The sequence below is a fragment of the Microcebus murinus genome, chromosome 9, assembly GCF_040939455.1.
Source record: "Microcebus murinus isolate Inina chromosome 9, M.murinus_Inina_mat1.0, whole genome shotgun sequence".
In the NCBI taxonomy this organism is placed as follows: Eukaryota; Metazoa; Chordata; class Mammalia; order Primates; family Cheirogaleidae; genus Microcebus; species Microcebus murinus.
Genome location: NC_134112.1, coordinates 16,757,455 through 16,774,658, shown reverse-complemented (window position 1 = coordinate 16,774,658; position 17,204 = coordinate 16,757,455). Strand labels below are relative to the sequence as shown.

Here is a 17,204-nt window from a genome sequence, read left to right as displayed (position 1 = left end):
ACCTTGTTGAAGTCTTCAGAAGTTGCCCTCATTTCCTTCCATGTCTTGTTCAGGAGCTGGATGCAGATGCAGAAAAACTCCTCGAAGGACCTGTCGTGGGTGAAGAACATCGGGTGGAAGTCGTTGCAGGTCTCACCAGCTGGAGGAGAGGGGCAAGAGGGGAAGAAGTTTTAATCCAGTGAAATGACAGGACATAACCACAGGCAGGTGCCCCAAACAGAGGCAGGCAGAGGCATCTTTGGCTCCAGCAACGGTGGAGAAAAGGCATTTTGAAAAAGCAACCAGAGGAAGGCCCCTGTGCGCCTTAGGAGTTTAAGGTCAGATGTCAGACCTACCCTTAGGCACATATTTTGACTGACGCAAGCCAGCTCCTGACCCTCCCCGGGACATGACCCTGGTGGCTTTGTTCTATGACTGCTGGTGTTGAATACGAGCCCCACGCCTGCCTTCCTGACCTTGCAAAGATGATTCAAGCTGCCTCAAAGGCACAGCTCCTCCATCACCCTCAATTTCTCCTTTCCCATCAGAATGGCTGGCAGAAGATGGGCTTTCCCAAACACGCAGTTAATTGGAACTTTGAAAACAGCATCCACGATAATTTCTCCAGGGGGCTCTTTTCCCTCTTACGGCAGTGAGCAGGGGACATTTGAGATCATTAACCATCTGATGCCATTAACCATTTGTTTTGCGTTCCCAGACACAGATGCCCGGAGGTCACAACACTCCAAATGGCTTCGAAGGCTGCAACCGGTCCAGTCCTGGGCAAAACCATGATATCAGCCAAGTCTGCCTTCGGGCCCCCATTGCGGAGCTCCCTTGGGCGAGACCCAGTGCTCTGAGCCCTAGGTCCGGCCACCTCTCTTCTCCTCCTCCTCTTCCGACCCTCCCTTCAGCCCAAATATCTGACAAGCTTACATGGTTATAGACGCAACACACCTATTGCACCTGAGATGCAATACACCTCATCTGATCTTTGCAATATCACTTCCTACTCACGTCTGACAGACGAGGATGCCGTAGGGCCCAGGGAACTAAGCTTTGTGACTGCCCCCAAACTCTGCTCAATTTTTTCTTTTTTTAAACAAACATATACGCTGTTGCACACAGTGAAAGTGTTTCTGTTTTAACTGGAATCTCTTTAAAGGCCAGTGAGTCCTCAAGGCCCAGAATGCTGGGACTTCAGGCCCTGGAAGTCTAGGAGAGAGGAGTGTGTGTGTGTGGGGGGGAAATAGGAGCGGGGTTCACAGCAGAGACCTTCTGTTCTCAGGGAGATCCCGGTGCCTGCTGTGTGGGTGAGCGTCGAGTCCACTCAGAGAGGATCCCCTGGCGCAGGTCCCCAGCCGGCGAGTCCTGGTCCAGCCTGAGGGGTCACACTGCTCCAGCACAGCTGCAAGCTCTTACCCCCCCCACCTCTTCCCTCCTCAACCTTTATGAATACAGTGCATTCTAGACCTCTGAACAGTTTAAAGTGACAGCACAGGTATGTGTGTGTGTGTGTGTGTGTGTGTGCGCATGTCTACAGGCCACCCCTTCTAAAGGGACAACCTGGTTCGAAGATACAGGAATGTTGGTTTCTTACAGACATACGGGGGCACAGACTGGTGACAACGCCCAGTCATGCAGGAAGGGTCTGGGGCAGAAGGTTCGGGTTCACGTGCAGCGCGCTCCAATCAGGAGCAAGTCACTTCACCTTTCTGAGCCTTGATTTTCTTAACTAAAAAATGGAAATGAAATCTCCTTTGCGTTCTCCCTAGACTTCAGAGAGGATCAAATGACAAATTCACGGAAGGGTGCAACTTGGAAAGGACAAAAGTTAACACAAATACAGAGAGGTCCTGGCGATGGCAATGCATGTCGTACCAGCATATTGTTTCCAGGAGCATGGCTTGTTCTGTGGTTTTCCCACTAACTCCTAGTCAAGCCTGTTCACATCTCAGCAATTAGAAGCAGGAACATTTAAGTCACACTCACCCCAGCCTGTGTTACTGGCAGAGAGATGGCAAATGTGAAGTTTTGACCTGAGACACAAGGCTATTTAAGGAACTACGAACATAAACGCGGGCGGATCGTGCTGTTCGCTGCCCTGCGCCATGAGCTGTCGGTGTCATTTCCATGAGCGCTAACGCCAATGAAATTTACAAGTCTACAGATGCACCTTAAAACATTATTGCCATCTAAGAACTCGTTATTAATCACATTATCACAGTATCATTTTTGGACCTAGTATGATTATATGTGTACTTTATGCCCTAGTTAAAAGTTTTATGGGATTGCTGGAGCTCACACAGGCAGACAAACTGAGATCCGCAAGCCCCACTCTTGCTTGGGCAAAGAGGGAGAGAAGCGGCATCATTAATAATGGTAGGTAGCATTTATTGGGTGCATATTATGCACCAAGGGCTCTACAGGTGCTATCCTTGCAACAGCTCTGCGAGGTAGGCACCACAGGTTTACCCTCATTTTATAAAGGAGGAAGGTGAAACTTGGAGAAATGAAACCTTCCATCATGAGCTTTTTTTAGGTGGCCTCAAATGAGCATTTGAAACCCACAGTTTAGCTGACCCAGCATCAGGCTTCCTGCCTTAGTTGACGTCAAAAGCTCAGGGCATTTCCTTGTGGCTGCTGCTCTGAAAATGAATTTCTCCACCCGCCCTCCTAGATCTCCTCTATCCGTCCTTCAACAGAAACCCAGACCATGACCGGCAGTCCAACAGGGCGCACAGCAAGTGCAAAGCCAGCCCCTGCTGACCGAGACACCCAGCCACGAGACAGCAGCACTAGCGCCAGCAATACCACTGCCGGCAGGTGCGCGCCAGGCTCTGGGTGGAAGATTTTATCTAGGTTACAGTCACTTATTACAGCAAGCGCATGGGGAAGATGTTATTAATTTCTTTGTTTTTAAGATTAGAAATAGGAGATTTAGAAAGGTTAGCTGACTCGTCCAAGGTCGCATGGCTCCAAAGCAGGCAGTGTCAGGATTTGAACTCAGGTAGACTTGGCTCTAAGGCCCATTATTGCTCTGTTACATCCCAGTTCCTCATTCTGCTCGTCAGTTAACCCTGCCTGCCATGCAATCCCCCAACACAAACCTGCAATAACTGCTTTTCCTCCCACAGAAGGTGTTTATGAAGTAAAACCTTGCCAGGGGTTCCTCTGCTTTCCCCCTACGACTTGTGATCTGAGTGGAGTTAGATTCAAATTGCCAGGGTTACACTCCTCTTCTGAACCTTGCCCCTCATTTCCCTGGGTCTGGGCCAGGCTGCATTCTTGACAACTCTCCGGAGTCCCGAAGTAGTTAGTCACTGGCGAACGGTCATACCAGATGAATTTATTTGATTTATTTAAAAAAACTCACAAATCGAGTTTCATGTTAATGGAATCCCAATTTTGTACATGACAGCAATTTGCCCAGCTTAAAAAAAAATACAATTTGTAGTCTCCCTTGTAACTAAGAGTGGTAATATAACACAATCCCAACCAAAAATAGATACATGGAAATTGCTGGGTAGAGTTTTCAGGGAAGACTTTTCAAGGGGGGAAGACTTTGCTGGCTTCCCCCTTTTGCCTCTGCCTTCCCACTTCAACTTCATGTTTGGAACACAAGAGTGATGACCGGAGCTCTTGCAGCCATTTTACCAGCAGAAAAATGAGGGCTACATCCCAGGCAGTTAGAAGAAGTTCCTGATGACACAGTGGAGTCACCATATCAACCTGGAAATGCCCTCTTATGGAATTCTTTGTACATAATTTGTTTAAGTCACTGTTTTCATGTTTTCTGTTACTCTTAGACATGCGAAATAATAGATATGGAAACTTAAACTCAAGTAAGTACAGAGACCCTAGCATAAGAGAACACACTCAGGATTACTGCAGATCATGGCCGAAGGAGGAATGAAGAGGCAGGATAGCATGATGGTTACAGCCAGGCAGACTTGCATTCAAATGGCAAATCTGAGGCTCCCCTGTGTGCTATATAATCTCAGACAATTAAACTCCCTGAACCTGTTTCTTCATCTGTGAAGTATATAATCATATAAGGTTTGTAGGAATCAAAATCAGATTATGTATATAAAGCGTGTGGTAAGATGCCTAGCACATGGACGATAGGCTTTGTAAATGGTTGCTATGGTGTATGTGTGTGTGTGTAGTAACTACTGTCTTATCTTCATTATCAGCACACTATGTAGCTTCTTAAAGACTCCAACAATTCTGGGAGATGAGCGAGGAAACAAAAATCTGATGAATGGTCTTTGGGGTCCTATAGATGAAAAGGGGTGCAGTCAACCTGTCATTCTTGATGATTGTGTCGAAAATTTATAAAAGTATCCAGATCTCAAAGCTGAAATTTCACATGCTGAGGGCACATAATGCAGCGGGGACTCAATGAATCTGCTGTAACAGCAAAGGCACCATTAGTTTCCCTACTTCACCGATAAGAACTCTGAGAAACAGTGAAGTTAAGTAACTAGTGGCGACAGGGCCAGGAATCAGACCCAGCACTCTACCTCCAGAGCCTGTTTCCAACCTGCACGTGGAGGGACTGGCTTGCCATCATCCTAAGCTTCTGCAAGAACCCCTCTCACAGTGAGAAGTGGGCACTAAACAAGTCAAGAACAACTTGGTCCTTGACATGGAACACAAGGAACGGTGAAAAGACCTTGTATATGTGGGATTTAGGATGCCTTGCTTTAAGGATGTTCTCCCATCAGAGGCAAAGATAAAGAATTAAGTGCTAATGGTTTTCCTTTATAATTTTCAAAATGCAGATATTAAGGATAAAGGGTTAATGGAGCAGGAAGGGCCCGTCCACTTGATCTGACCGGCTTGCTTCTCTCCTTGTGTAGGTCAGAGTGGTCAGAAAGGGGAAATGTCTTGCCCAAGAGTTCATGATGGCGGAAGGGTTGCAAAGATGCCGGGAGTTTAACTGATAGGGTCCAATCCTGGCTCTACCATCTATTAGTGGAGTCAGCTGGGCAAGTCATTTCACCTGTCTTCGCCTCACTCTTCTCATCAGGAAATTGGGGCCAACCATAGTACAAATGTCATCAGCTCACTGTCAATCAAAGGAGAGCAGCTACTGCAAGAGAGCAAGCTCGAGGCCAGTGTGGGCCACAGGGTTCCCGTGCTACCATTCAGCAAGCAGACCCTGCCCCAGGCTACCCATTTATGTGAGCTCCTGCCAGCTAGCTCCCAGGGATGGCCCAAGTCTCTAGAATAGGCCCCTTACCTTTAAATAAACAAATAAAATCAGGGAATGTGAGGTTTATTATTGTTTTCTAAGGAAAACAACAATACTGAGGAAAAAAAAAAGAATTAGCAGGCAATGATTTTATAAATGAAATTTACAGAGAAGCTTTCAATGAGACAAAAATAGTAAGACATTTTAAAAACCAAATTGTTTTTAAGCACACTATTTTTAACACAATGAGATTTCACTTTATGAAAAAGAACCAACTCAATGGTCTCTTAAGTCTAGAATGTTAAGATTTTTTTTCCAGGCTGAGGGTACAATGGATTCCATTGATTTGCTGGCATCCTATTCATTTATAAGTAGGCCAGCTTTGAACGCAACTATAACCTACATGCACATATTTTTTAAAATAAAAATAAGAACGCTACATACTTATGTAGCACTTAGCCTGTCAGAGTAGATTTGTTCCTATCTTCCATGGGATAATGTGAGGGGAAGCTGGCATTGTCACTGGGCTGTCAGAGAACAAGGCCTTCTGCAGAGTAGAGAACAAACAGTGAAAGATGAGTATGGGGAACAGGTCCTGGGGCTGCCCCGAGTCCTTGACAAGGTCATTGCAGCTCCCTGGCTCCAGTTTCTTACCTGTAAATGAGATGGGCTAGTTGATTTCTAAGGTTCCTGCCAAGCATAAAATTCCAATTATCTACATGCACACATACCCCTCAGATAATGTATTTTCAACTCCCCAATGCCTGTGCTAAAATATAGAATTTGGAGATTGTGCCTGCACTGAACCTTAGTTCTTGAACTATTAATACTATTTCTGCTATTGGCAGGATGACTACACATTTCATTTAGGGTGTGAAGGCATGGGAGCAGCATTTGATAGGCTTAGTAAATGTTTGATGAGGGAGTGTTTACTCTTTCTTACTTAAGAAAACTATCAGCTGTTTTTACACTCTTTCAACCTATTAATCCCACCTAATGCAGGTCATTTCATAAGAAAATTACTTGACTGAAAATAGGATGACAAAATGACAGGCAAATGCACATCATTTTTGCTCTTTCATGGGAATTTTCTAAAAAACAAACATCATTTTCGAGATGCTGAAAAGCTCTGTCCCCTGCTTTCTCTGACCCTTGTTATGCTGAGAGAGACCTTCCCATTCATAAATGACAAGAGGGATACAGATTCTGGAGGAGGCACTGGGGAAATCTGAATATTTTCACCATGACTTTATGAGCTATGTCACCAGCAACAGCCTACGGAAATGATGCACTTTGAAAAAGTAATGTGCACTGCCTAATCGAAAGGGCATATTGTTGCAAAATTATGAATTACAGGAAAAAGGGGACAAGTCAAGTACACATAAAAGCATTTAAAACTCCAAAAAACTGCTAGAGCAGTAAAATCTCACTAGTTATCCACAGCACAGAAACTTAAAACTATTCATGGTTCTAGGGTCAGTCTGGAATGGATAATATATTTATGAATTCTCAGATGCAAGTGTATATTTATATCTTTGCAGAAAAATAATGTCACCCTACCTATTAATAGAAAACCTTGAGCTTTCTATTTTCAGACCTGGTGTTCCTTAACGGTTTGATTTTGGAGGGTGGTACTGTGTGGGATGATGCCAAAAGTTCAGGACCTTTTGTAGGTGGGAAAGGGGAAAAGAGGGGAGTGAGGTCAAAAATTTGAAGTTCCCTCACTGCTGATGAGCTCAGCCTATGTAGAAGTTACCACCCATGCTATTTCAGGACAAGGGATCAGAGCCCTTAAACCTTCCCAGCTCTTCCCAGCTCCTGAAGTCTGGCTTAATAGAACTCTGGAAGGTCTTTTCTACCCTCTACCATGCCTAAAAATAGTATGAAATCTACACTTAAAAGACACACAGCAGCTAATCCAATGCTCCTTTGTTCACCTTCCTATGGTCCTTTTTCGAGGACATGGAGAAAGGAAAAAAAAAGTACCGACTTAGTGTTAGCACTGAAAATCAGACTTACAGCATCAAAAGATAACCAATTCAGCAGAAATGACCTGAGGCCACATCCCAGGCACACAGCATCTGCTAACAGGAGAGGACAGGTTCTGCAACCAGCTTGGCCTGGGTGCAAATCTTGGTGCCACTACTTAATACCAATGTGACCTTAACCACTTCCTTCCAACTCCTTTATGCTACCAAACATAAAGACTTACAAAACTATAGCAATAGTGGTGTTGCTATAGACAATTGCTATAGACAGTGTGGTATTGGTATACGGTTGGGAAAAAACAGAACAACAGAATAGAAGAGGAAGTCCAGAAAGAGATCTGCACATACAGTCACTGAATTTATGACCCAGGTGACACTGCAGTGGAAAGGACTTTGAATAACTTGCGCTGTCCCAATTAATTATGCATGCATCTGGAAGAAGTGGTAAGTCCCTACCTCATACCATCTGCAAAAGTCAATTCTAAGTGGATTATAGGTCTCAATGTGAAAGGAAAAACAAGAAAGAAGCTTCCATATAACCTAGGAGAATATATTCATGACCTTAAGGCAGGCAAAAGTTTCTTAAGCAAATCAGAAAGATCATTAACCAGAAGCAAAAGGTTTGACTGGATTATGCTAAACTCAAGAACTTCTGATTACCCAAAGACACAATAAAAATAAAAAAATTCTCCTTAGAAAAGGAGAAAAAGCTATCAATAATAGTAACAGAATCTTACATCCATGATACATAACCACTCATGCAAATCCATAAGAAAAAATTAGACAACCCGGTAGAAAAATGGGCAAAATATAAATAGGCCCTTCAGGAAATTGGATACCTAAGTGGCCAATACACATATGAAAAGGTGATCAGTTCTTTTAGTAACAAGAGAAATGCAGCTTAAACAATAATGAGATACTTTCAAACATCCACCAGGAAGGCTCAAATAAAAGATGGAAAATATAAGTGTTGATACGAATATAGAACAAATGGAATCATCATACACTGTTGATGGGAGTGTAAAATTGTGCAGCCACTTTTAGCTGTATTTACTAAAGCTAAAATACTCTTACTCTATGATACAGCAATTCCAGCCAAAGATATAAACCCAACAGAAATGCATACATATGTGCTCAAAAAGAAATGTATATGAACATTCACAGCAGCACTATTTGTTACAGCCCAAAACTCAAAACAATCAACATGTCCATCCAACAGATTGGATAAATAAATTATGGTTCATTCATGTAGCAGCATAATTACTACAAAGAAATTATTTTTAAAAATGCTACACACAATATGAATGTACTCAAGTAACACTCACAATAACAGGAATGAATGGAAACAAACACAATGAGCCCAACACAAAAGAGAACACACTATATGATCCTATTTATTGAAAGTTCAAAACAGGCAAAATTCATCTATGGCAATGGAAATAGGTATTGTTCTTTTGGAAAGAGGAAGGAATTGGGAGTGGGAGGAATGTCCCAAGAGAGTCTTTGAGGGGTGTATAATACTTTCTTTCTTGATCTAGGTAGTAGTTAAATGGACAGTTGGTGGTTTGAAAAGTTGCTGATCTGTGTGTGCTCTTAGGATTTGAATACCTGTATGTAAGTTACACTTTTATAAATAGTCAACTTAAAAAAAAAGAGAATATGAGCTTTCCAGGGACAATGGCATTTTAGATAGGATAAACCTATATGGCATATGATACATATGACTTCAGTGGGCTTTTCAGAATTAGTGATCTGTGTGCCTTGCCCATCACCTCTAGAAATAGGGATTTGCATTTTATGTAGCCAGGTTTAACGGCTGGATAAAAAAGTATATAACTGGTCTGTTCAGGGTCGTAATCCAATCACCTAAATGCTATTAGCTTCTAAAGTTGGGCAGGGGGTTCCTCCATACCTGGACTTTAGTTAAATTTCATCTTTTGGGTGGGTAAAGAGTATAGATATGCATGAATTTTCTTTTGTGAATGGGGACTCCAATCTTACTGAAGAATATTGCAGATGCTGATGCAAAAAACCTGTAATAGATTCGACTGATTGTGGATGAACTCTAGGAAGTGTTGCAAGTTTGTTTTAAATACTTTTCCTCCCTTTTTTCTCCCTCCCTTCCTTCATTAATTCATTTATAGGTGCTTCCTTCCTCCTCCTCTCCTTTCTTTTTGTCCATCCATGCACATGCACATCAGTTCATCAGTCTGTCTGTCCAACCATCCATATCTAGCCATGCATCCAGCATGGGCCTGGAACCAGTATGAGTTTGGATCCTGGTTCTTCCACTTATTATCTGTGTAACCTTGAGCTCACGAGCAAGGAGAGATGGGTGAAAGATGAGGTGGAAGCAGCAGGGAGGTATCAGGTAATACAAAGCTTTGTGGACCACATTAGGGAGCGTGGACTTCATTCCACCCGCAGGGGGAAGCCATTAAAGGGGTATAAATAGGGATGTGATGAAGTAACAACTTTCCATCTCCTTTCTTACTCATACTTTTTGTCTCCTTTTAATGGAATTAAAAGTCAGGTAATTTGAGATTCTTATTATTCTTGAATCCAATGAACTGATATTTTGGTGTATTAAGGATGAGTGGTAAGCCATGTGAAAACTTTAGCACAAAGGGGTTAGGAGTGTCATCCGGAGAAAAGGACTGGGGCTAGAATTCTCCCCCTGCAAATTAACTACGTGATCCCAGCCAAGTTCTTTAATGTCTCCCAGTTTCTCTTACTATGATGAGAATAACAATAACTTATAGCCTGTAGAATTAAGTAAAGATACGGCGAGAAGATTTCCATAAAATGCTTAGCACAGTGCCTGACATTTAGTAAGCACTCAATAAATGTTAGTCATAAAATGTTGTGCAGAATACAAACATGGTATATACATTTTTTTTTCAATAAAATCCTTGATTTAAGGTTTTACTTGTGGGGAAATCTGATTTACTTAACTTCCCATTATAAAGGGACCCAGTTCTCCTGGAAAGTTACAGAGCAGCATTCCCAAGGTCATCTTGTGAGATGTTTAAGCCAAAGACAAAATATGCAGAAATTCCAGTAAATTAAGATTTCTGATAAGCGTGAGCTAAGCGACTCCTGGGAGTTTGCTTATAATTGAAAAATGGTCTTGCTGATATGCTCTGTATTTGCTCTTTTCCTTTGTCCTCTAGTTGAAACAACCAAGATATGCAGAGAAACAGAAACCGAATCCTTTTCACCTCCATCTGTTGGTAAAATAATCATTTTTTACAGATCTAAGAAACAGCTCTTTCTTTGCCCAAGGAGAAAAAAGAGCAATAGAAAAATCAAAGTTTTTGGAAAGGGGTATCAAGTTTGTGCTGTGAGTTAGCAATGGAAAACTTAGCATGAAGCACACTTCTCTTGCTAAATATATTTTAACTACCTTTTGGGATGGTATCACTGGAACATGGGGAGATGTGGTTAATTCTATGGGTCAACTTGACTGAGCTAAGGGGTGCCCAGATTAAACACTATTTCTGAGTGTGTGTGTGTGTGTGTGCGCGCGTGGTGTTTCCAGTTGAGATTAAGATCTGAATCAGTGATTCGGTAAAGCAGACTGCCCTCTCCAATATGGGTGTGCAGCACCCAATCCCTGGCAGGGCTGAATAGAACAAAAGGTGGAGGAAAGAGGAATTCAGCCCTTTTTCTTGACTCACTGCTTGAGCTGGGACTGTCCCATCTCATGTCATCTTTTCCTGCCCTTGGACTAGGATTTACACTATCAGCTCCCCTGGTTCTCAGGCCTTTGGACTTGGACTAAATTTCACCACCAGCTTTCCTGGGTCACCATTTTGCAGATGGCAGATGGTAGAACTTGTCAGCCTCCATAATCACACGAGATAATTCCTGGTAATAAATCTTATATATATATATATATATATATATATATATATATATATATATATATATATGTATATATATATATATATACATATATAAATGCACATACTTACACACCTATTATATATATTCCATATATTCATATATATATATACTAATACATATATGAGATTTATTATAAGGTATTATCTATTTATCTGTATACATCTTCTATTGGCTCTTCTCTGGAGAACCCTGACTAATTCAAGAAGGAAGAGTGGAAGACTATGAAAGAGGAAAATTCTAGCTGTATGGTAAATGGTTCAAGGCAAGGCAAAGCAAAGCATATTGAAGAAGTGATTTCTGCATGCCCTTGTTAAAACTTTCTTTATGAGGAAAATTACTCTGAGAAGTGGCACATTAAGAGACTGTCAGACAGCATATTAGCATGGATATAAATAATTGCCTGTCCAACCATGTGAGATGGGCACTCGAGGGTTTTGTTGGGATAGAGGCGGATTAATGAGCAGCTGGGATGTGCCTCACCAAAGACGCAGTGAGAACTGCTCGTGCTGCGGAGCCATCACATGGCCTTAGATTGCACTTTGACCCGGGGCTCAGATCATTAGGCAGGTGTAGTTGCTGGCAAAATTGAGCTAAAAATAAGTAATCCTCCATTGGATAAATGTGAATTTAAAGAAAGAGAACATGCCAAGGCTTGCTCATTGCACATGTTCTTTCTTGTCTTCAGTGCTCAATAAACGACTCCCCTTAAAAACTCATTATCTTATAGTGATCACCTCTAGCTGTTAGGATGAAATGCAAATACTTTAGCCAGGCATTCACCTCTCTTCTAAATTTGACCCTATGCCACTACTTGTAGCTCTCCTCTGGTATATGAGTGAACCCTAAAGTCAACCATTATTCTTACCTCTTTGTCAAACAAACCACCCCGATTGCATCTCCACATGCTTAGCTCTTGGTTTTCACTCTATTTGGAGCCCCGTCCTCCAAAGCCCAGGCACTTCACCCCTTCTTTTGTGCTTCCACAGACTTTTCACCTCCTCCACCCATTGACTTCCCCTTCTGACTGGGAGCCTATGAAGAATAGGGAGGCTGACTTGGTCACACCCGCTTCCTTCACGGTTCTCATGGGTCCAGCCTTCCATAAACATGGCTGCACTTCCTTCCCTGGAGTCTGTCCTCCTTGTGCCTCCAGCTACACGCTTTTCTTCCACGTGGTTTTTGTGATATCCCACTTCATGCACAGGGCAAGGAGTATCCCTCACCTTTCGTACAACCCACATCACAGCATTCCTGCAGCGGGGCCAGGTCAGGCACACGGGCATTCTGGAAGGTTCCACACATGCTTGCTTCTCTTGCTGCTCTAAAACAGTCCAACCTCCAGAATGACCCAATCTTCCTCCCTCTCTTTCCCGACTTTCTGAAACCGAGTGTAGGTGTTCTCTTTAAAGAGAAAAATAGAGAACATCATAAAGGAAGCAAATTTCTTACACAGAATCAACAGGAAAGAAGGCAAAGCTGATGATGTTTCCAAAATACAGAGACATAACCCTCTGCTGTGGATCAGCTGCCAACGCCTAGGCCCTAGCAAGAGGACTCCCTCTGCCATTCACCACCTGCCCCATTTACCGGGCACCCACTTTGAGCAGGAGCACTGGGCTCCACGCTCCCCTTGACTTCTCAGACTCTGCCACGACGAACATAGGGCCTCGAAGGCTGCATAACAGTGTTAACAATGTGTGAACCTCGGGTGGTAGAAGTAAGGGAGATGCAGGGGATATGAAAAAAAAAAAATCCATTGACAATCGTGCCTTTGCCAGTGTGGGATTTGAGGGGATAGAGATTTATATCAGCAAACGAAAAAAGAGTCAAATCCTTAATACTTTTGCCTATATATAGTTCCCTTCAGCCTCTCAAGCAAGAGGGCGCGGTAAGGACCACGGCTCTCTGATCGCCAGGGGCAGCTCGAGAGGGGGTCGCAGAGAGGCGCTCTCAGCACATGCACACGACCCCCGCCCCCGCGCCCCAGGAAGCAAATCCTCAAGCACTGCGATAATAATTTAGGAAAAGGTCAAGCTTCACACAGGCATCTGACTGAGATTTACCAAAAAAGGAGAACACAAAAGGATAAGGCATTAAATATCAAACCAGCCACAGCTGGCTGGAACACCTGAAAAGGACATAATCTGAATAACATGACACTAGGGGGACCTGCCCTTAGCAAATTAGGAGAACTGCCTAGAAAGGTGAGTTATTTATTTTAGGGTATTGCAATGACCATGTACCAGAAACTGGTTGTTGTTGTTATTGTTAAAACAAGTATTTCCTCACTTAATCTTCATAACAATTGCACAAAGTTGGTGCAGCCATTATCATTCCCATTGTACAGATGAGAAAACTGAGGCACAGAGGAGTGAAGTAGCTTGCCCGGGCTCACAGAGCCAATAGGAGGCAGAGCCAGGGTTTAACACCGGTTTGGGTCCAGAATCCCTGGTATACTGCTGCTCACCAGAGAGAAAAGAATAATTCTATTTCTTTCTTCTTTGTCACCATGCTCATGAAGACTTGATCTCACCAACTAAGGTAATTTTTGGATATGCAATTGTTACAGTTGGTAAAATAACATTGAGTTTTCCATTTTATGGACAATATGTCCCCACAGCAATGTTACTGTTTTAATGATACTGGGGGGAAAAATCAGCAATTTGTAGACTCTTAATTTCAGGGATCTTCTATTTGTTCATTGGCTTGATAAATCCTGATCTTAATAAAGACACCAAATGAGTCTCCTCTAACGCAAGGACACAATATCCTGAAAAATTAAGAAAATCAAGCTAATCAGACCAATTTATTTTTTTGTCATCCATTTATATAGTGCTTAATATATACCAGCTATCGCTCTTGACACTTGACAATCATTAAATTATTTAATTCTCCTCTGACTCCCATGAAACAGTTTTGATTCTTATTTCTATTTCACAGGTCAGAAAATCAAGGCACAGAGCACCTAAGTGACTTGCGCCAGTCACACAGCCGGAGAGAGGCAGAGCCAGGACGTGAGCGCAGGGGGTCGGCAGCTTGCGGGGGCCGATGCTCTTGACCAAACATGTGCGTAGCTGGTGTGTGCACGGGTCTCCTTGGCTGGACGCTTAACTATACAATTGCTACTGCTGTCCAGACCCACTGGATGTGAACTTACCCAGAGTGCACTCAAGAAAGCCACAGACCCCTTTGATCCTGACTGATCACCCATATAGCCAAGATTTCCCCAGGTGTCTCCGATCTTAGAATCTCTCATCAATACGGAGCCAAATTACATTACTTCTATTATTCATTAAAAACAATTCCATGCACTCCTATTTCTTAAACACACACACACACACACACACACACACACACACACACACACAGATTATTTAAGAACTGGATCTCTTTATTCCACAGAAAGAGCCTCAGAAACAAAACAAAACAAAAAGCACAGCAAATGTTAGTGTTTTGGCAGTATTTTGGAAATCAGTTTGAGTAGAACATGGCATTTTCTCTATGGTGGGCTCCCAGGAGTATCGCATCATCTTGAACATACACTGGTTTGGACATTGGTTTCTTGTTCCTAGGCCACTGGGATAAAAGTATGTAAGGATTCTGCCTTAGAAATGTATGTTTGTGAAAAATTCAGAGTCTTAAATTGATGGGTAAAGATGATTTTTTTAAAACTCTCAGTTATCTCCTAAGTTATTGTTCTCAATACTAGATGTCTGCTACTTTTTCTCTTTGGGTCTTGCTGATTTATAATGATAATTAAGCCCTGAAGTTTCTATATTCCCGCAAGTCTTTTCAGGGCATTGCTATCCAATCATGGACTTAACCTCTAGGTGAATTGGCCCTAAACCCAATTCAGCGAGGGCTACTTTGGCTCCAGCTTCTTGGCCTCCTGTCTCTCTCCCTCTCTTTCTTTTTTAAACCTTCACCAGGAAGAGATCATTTTAGATAAGAACACATCTTAATGAAACACCTAAGGATGAGACTAAAAATAAGATGCTTTTAACCTCAGGAGGAAGATACTGATGAAATTTCTCCGACCTTCTTCCTACATGAAATAAAAAGCCGATGCCCTCAGTCGCTTTCATTCCCATGCCTTGCAGATAGTGATTTTATTTATTTAATTTTTTTTTTTAGTCATTCAATTTTGTTATGACATTTTGAAACTGTTTTTCCTCTCCCCTGACAAATATATTCTGGAACTTTCATTTTATAAAAAAAAATTTCTCAATTCTCTAAATACAGAGAGCGCTTTTGCTATTACTACTATTCTGCAGATACAAGTGACCCAGGACATTTTATATGGTCACTGGAATAACCATAAGATATATATAACACCATGTTTCTCAGTAAGAAAGACAATCTATGTAGTGTGTGTATACTCATGTGGATTCCTGATGAATGCCTTCAAAATTATTTGATACTCATTAAGACCTCAGAGCGGGGGAAAAAATAACAGCCCACTAACACTGGAGAAAAGATAACTTTGATAATTATTCTTTTTCCCAATCTCACTGCTTTTCCTCATCTCCTTCAGAGATTTGCTTTTTGTTTTGGTTTTTGTTTGTTGTTCGTTTTTTCTGCCCAAGGTTCTGTCTTCACCTTTCCTCTCACTCTTGCCTTAGGGGAAGTCACCTGGTCCCGTGACTTCCATGCTCACAGCTGCCAAATCTACTGCACATCTGCATGGTTCCCTTGAGCTCCAGTCACCTCCTTACGAGACGTGTCCATCTATCTGGATGTCCCTTAGTCACTTCAGACTCAAGATGGACAAACTGAACTCATCATCTGTACAGCTTATCCAAATTTAGTGGCTGCCCCATCTTAGCTATCTGACCCACCCAACTGGCCAGGGTAGCCTTCACTCCTCTCTCAGTCACCTTCATCCCGTAAGCATATCTACTCCTCTCCTCTCCCACTGCGCTCCCAGATTAAGACAAGAGGCTAAAAGAGTCTCCCAAACTCAGGACAGATCTGCTTCCTTCACTTTTCCCCATGATGAGCTCATTAAAACCTAACTATAGCTATGCATTTCTCCTCTGCTTGGAATCCTTCAGCTAAAGCCCAAACTCCTTAATGTTGCTTCCCAGTGTGGACCCTGCCTTGCTTGCCCTGAAGGAGACAATTTCAGGGCCAGTTCTTAAACATGCTTCCAGAATGCATGTGTCAGGGGAAAAGGAGAGAACGATTTCAAAATATTGAGAACAAAATTGAATAACCAAAAACATAAGCTGTTTGCAAAGACTTCTAGACTTAACATGTACTCTTCCGTCTGCCTTCGTCACCCTTCCTCATCTCATTCCACTTCTCAGTGGCAACTCCCACCGGCCTTTCACAGCCCAGTGCGGCTGCCCCGCCTCTAAGGAGCCCTTTCACTCCCCTTGTCTACAGCTGCCTTGTCTAGGTGTCTCTATCTCACCCCCTGCCAATTTTCCAATTCCGTGTCTGCTTTTTGTCTCCCCATAGGAAATCTAAGAACCTTGGGGCTTGAAACCCTGCCTTCTCTGTCTTTGTATACTCAGTACTTAGGGCTTCAAAAAATGTTTGTGGAGTGCAGGATTACCCACGAAGTGGTTCTTGTCCAACGGAGCAAAGTCACTGAAGTCACAACATTGAAAAATTCTTCATTTCCTTATGTTGAAGTATCGCCCTGAAATATTATATGCTTGCAAGTGCCAGTTAATTGTTAAACATCCCTCCCTCTCCACTGGGAAAACAAAATATGACCACAGGAGAAGGCTCCGTGGAGACCATGCCCACACATTTCGGTGCCTGGGCTAAAATAAGCATGTAAGTGTGTGGGACCAATCATCATATTGTACCAGGAAACGCGCCCTCCCATATTTAAAAATATACTTGTTTGGCTTGATTCAGGCGCTCCTCATCCCAGGCCTGCATGAGTCACTGGAGAAACATCCCATTAGAGCGCACCCCCACTGATGGCTTCCTTTGTATGTTCAGGGTGAGTCAGGAGAGATGACTCACAGTTCACGCTCATGACAAAAAGAACTTGCTCCCTCTTCCTTTTCATTATCCATGTTTTGCGGGCTTTATTGGCACCTGTGAAAAACATCTAAGGGAGCAAGGGAAAGGAAAACACAGGGGGCAGCCCGAGAATTGGCGTTACTTAT

General features: G+C 42.7%; 1 protein-coding gene across 6 annotated transcripts in view; it reads right to left on the bottom strand.

Moving 5' to 3' along the window:
- Positions 1 to 17,204, bottom strand: part of ELMO1 (engulfment and cell motility 1) — a 504,832-nt gene that overhangs the window by 145,513 nt on the left and 342,115 nt on the right. For all 6 annotated transcript variants that reach the window (XM_012777572.2, XM_076006306.1, XM_012777576.3 and 3 more), the window contains one exon: positions 3 to 139. In XM_012777572.2, the coding sequence (XP_012633026.1) occupies positions 3 to 139 (137 nt within the window). The remainder of the gene's footprint in view (positions 1 to 2; positions 140 to 17,204) is intronic.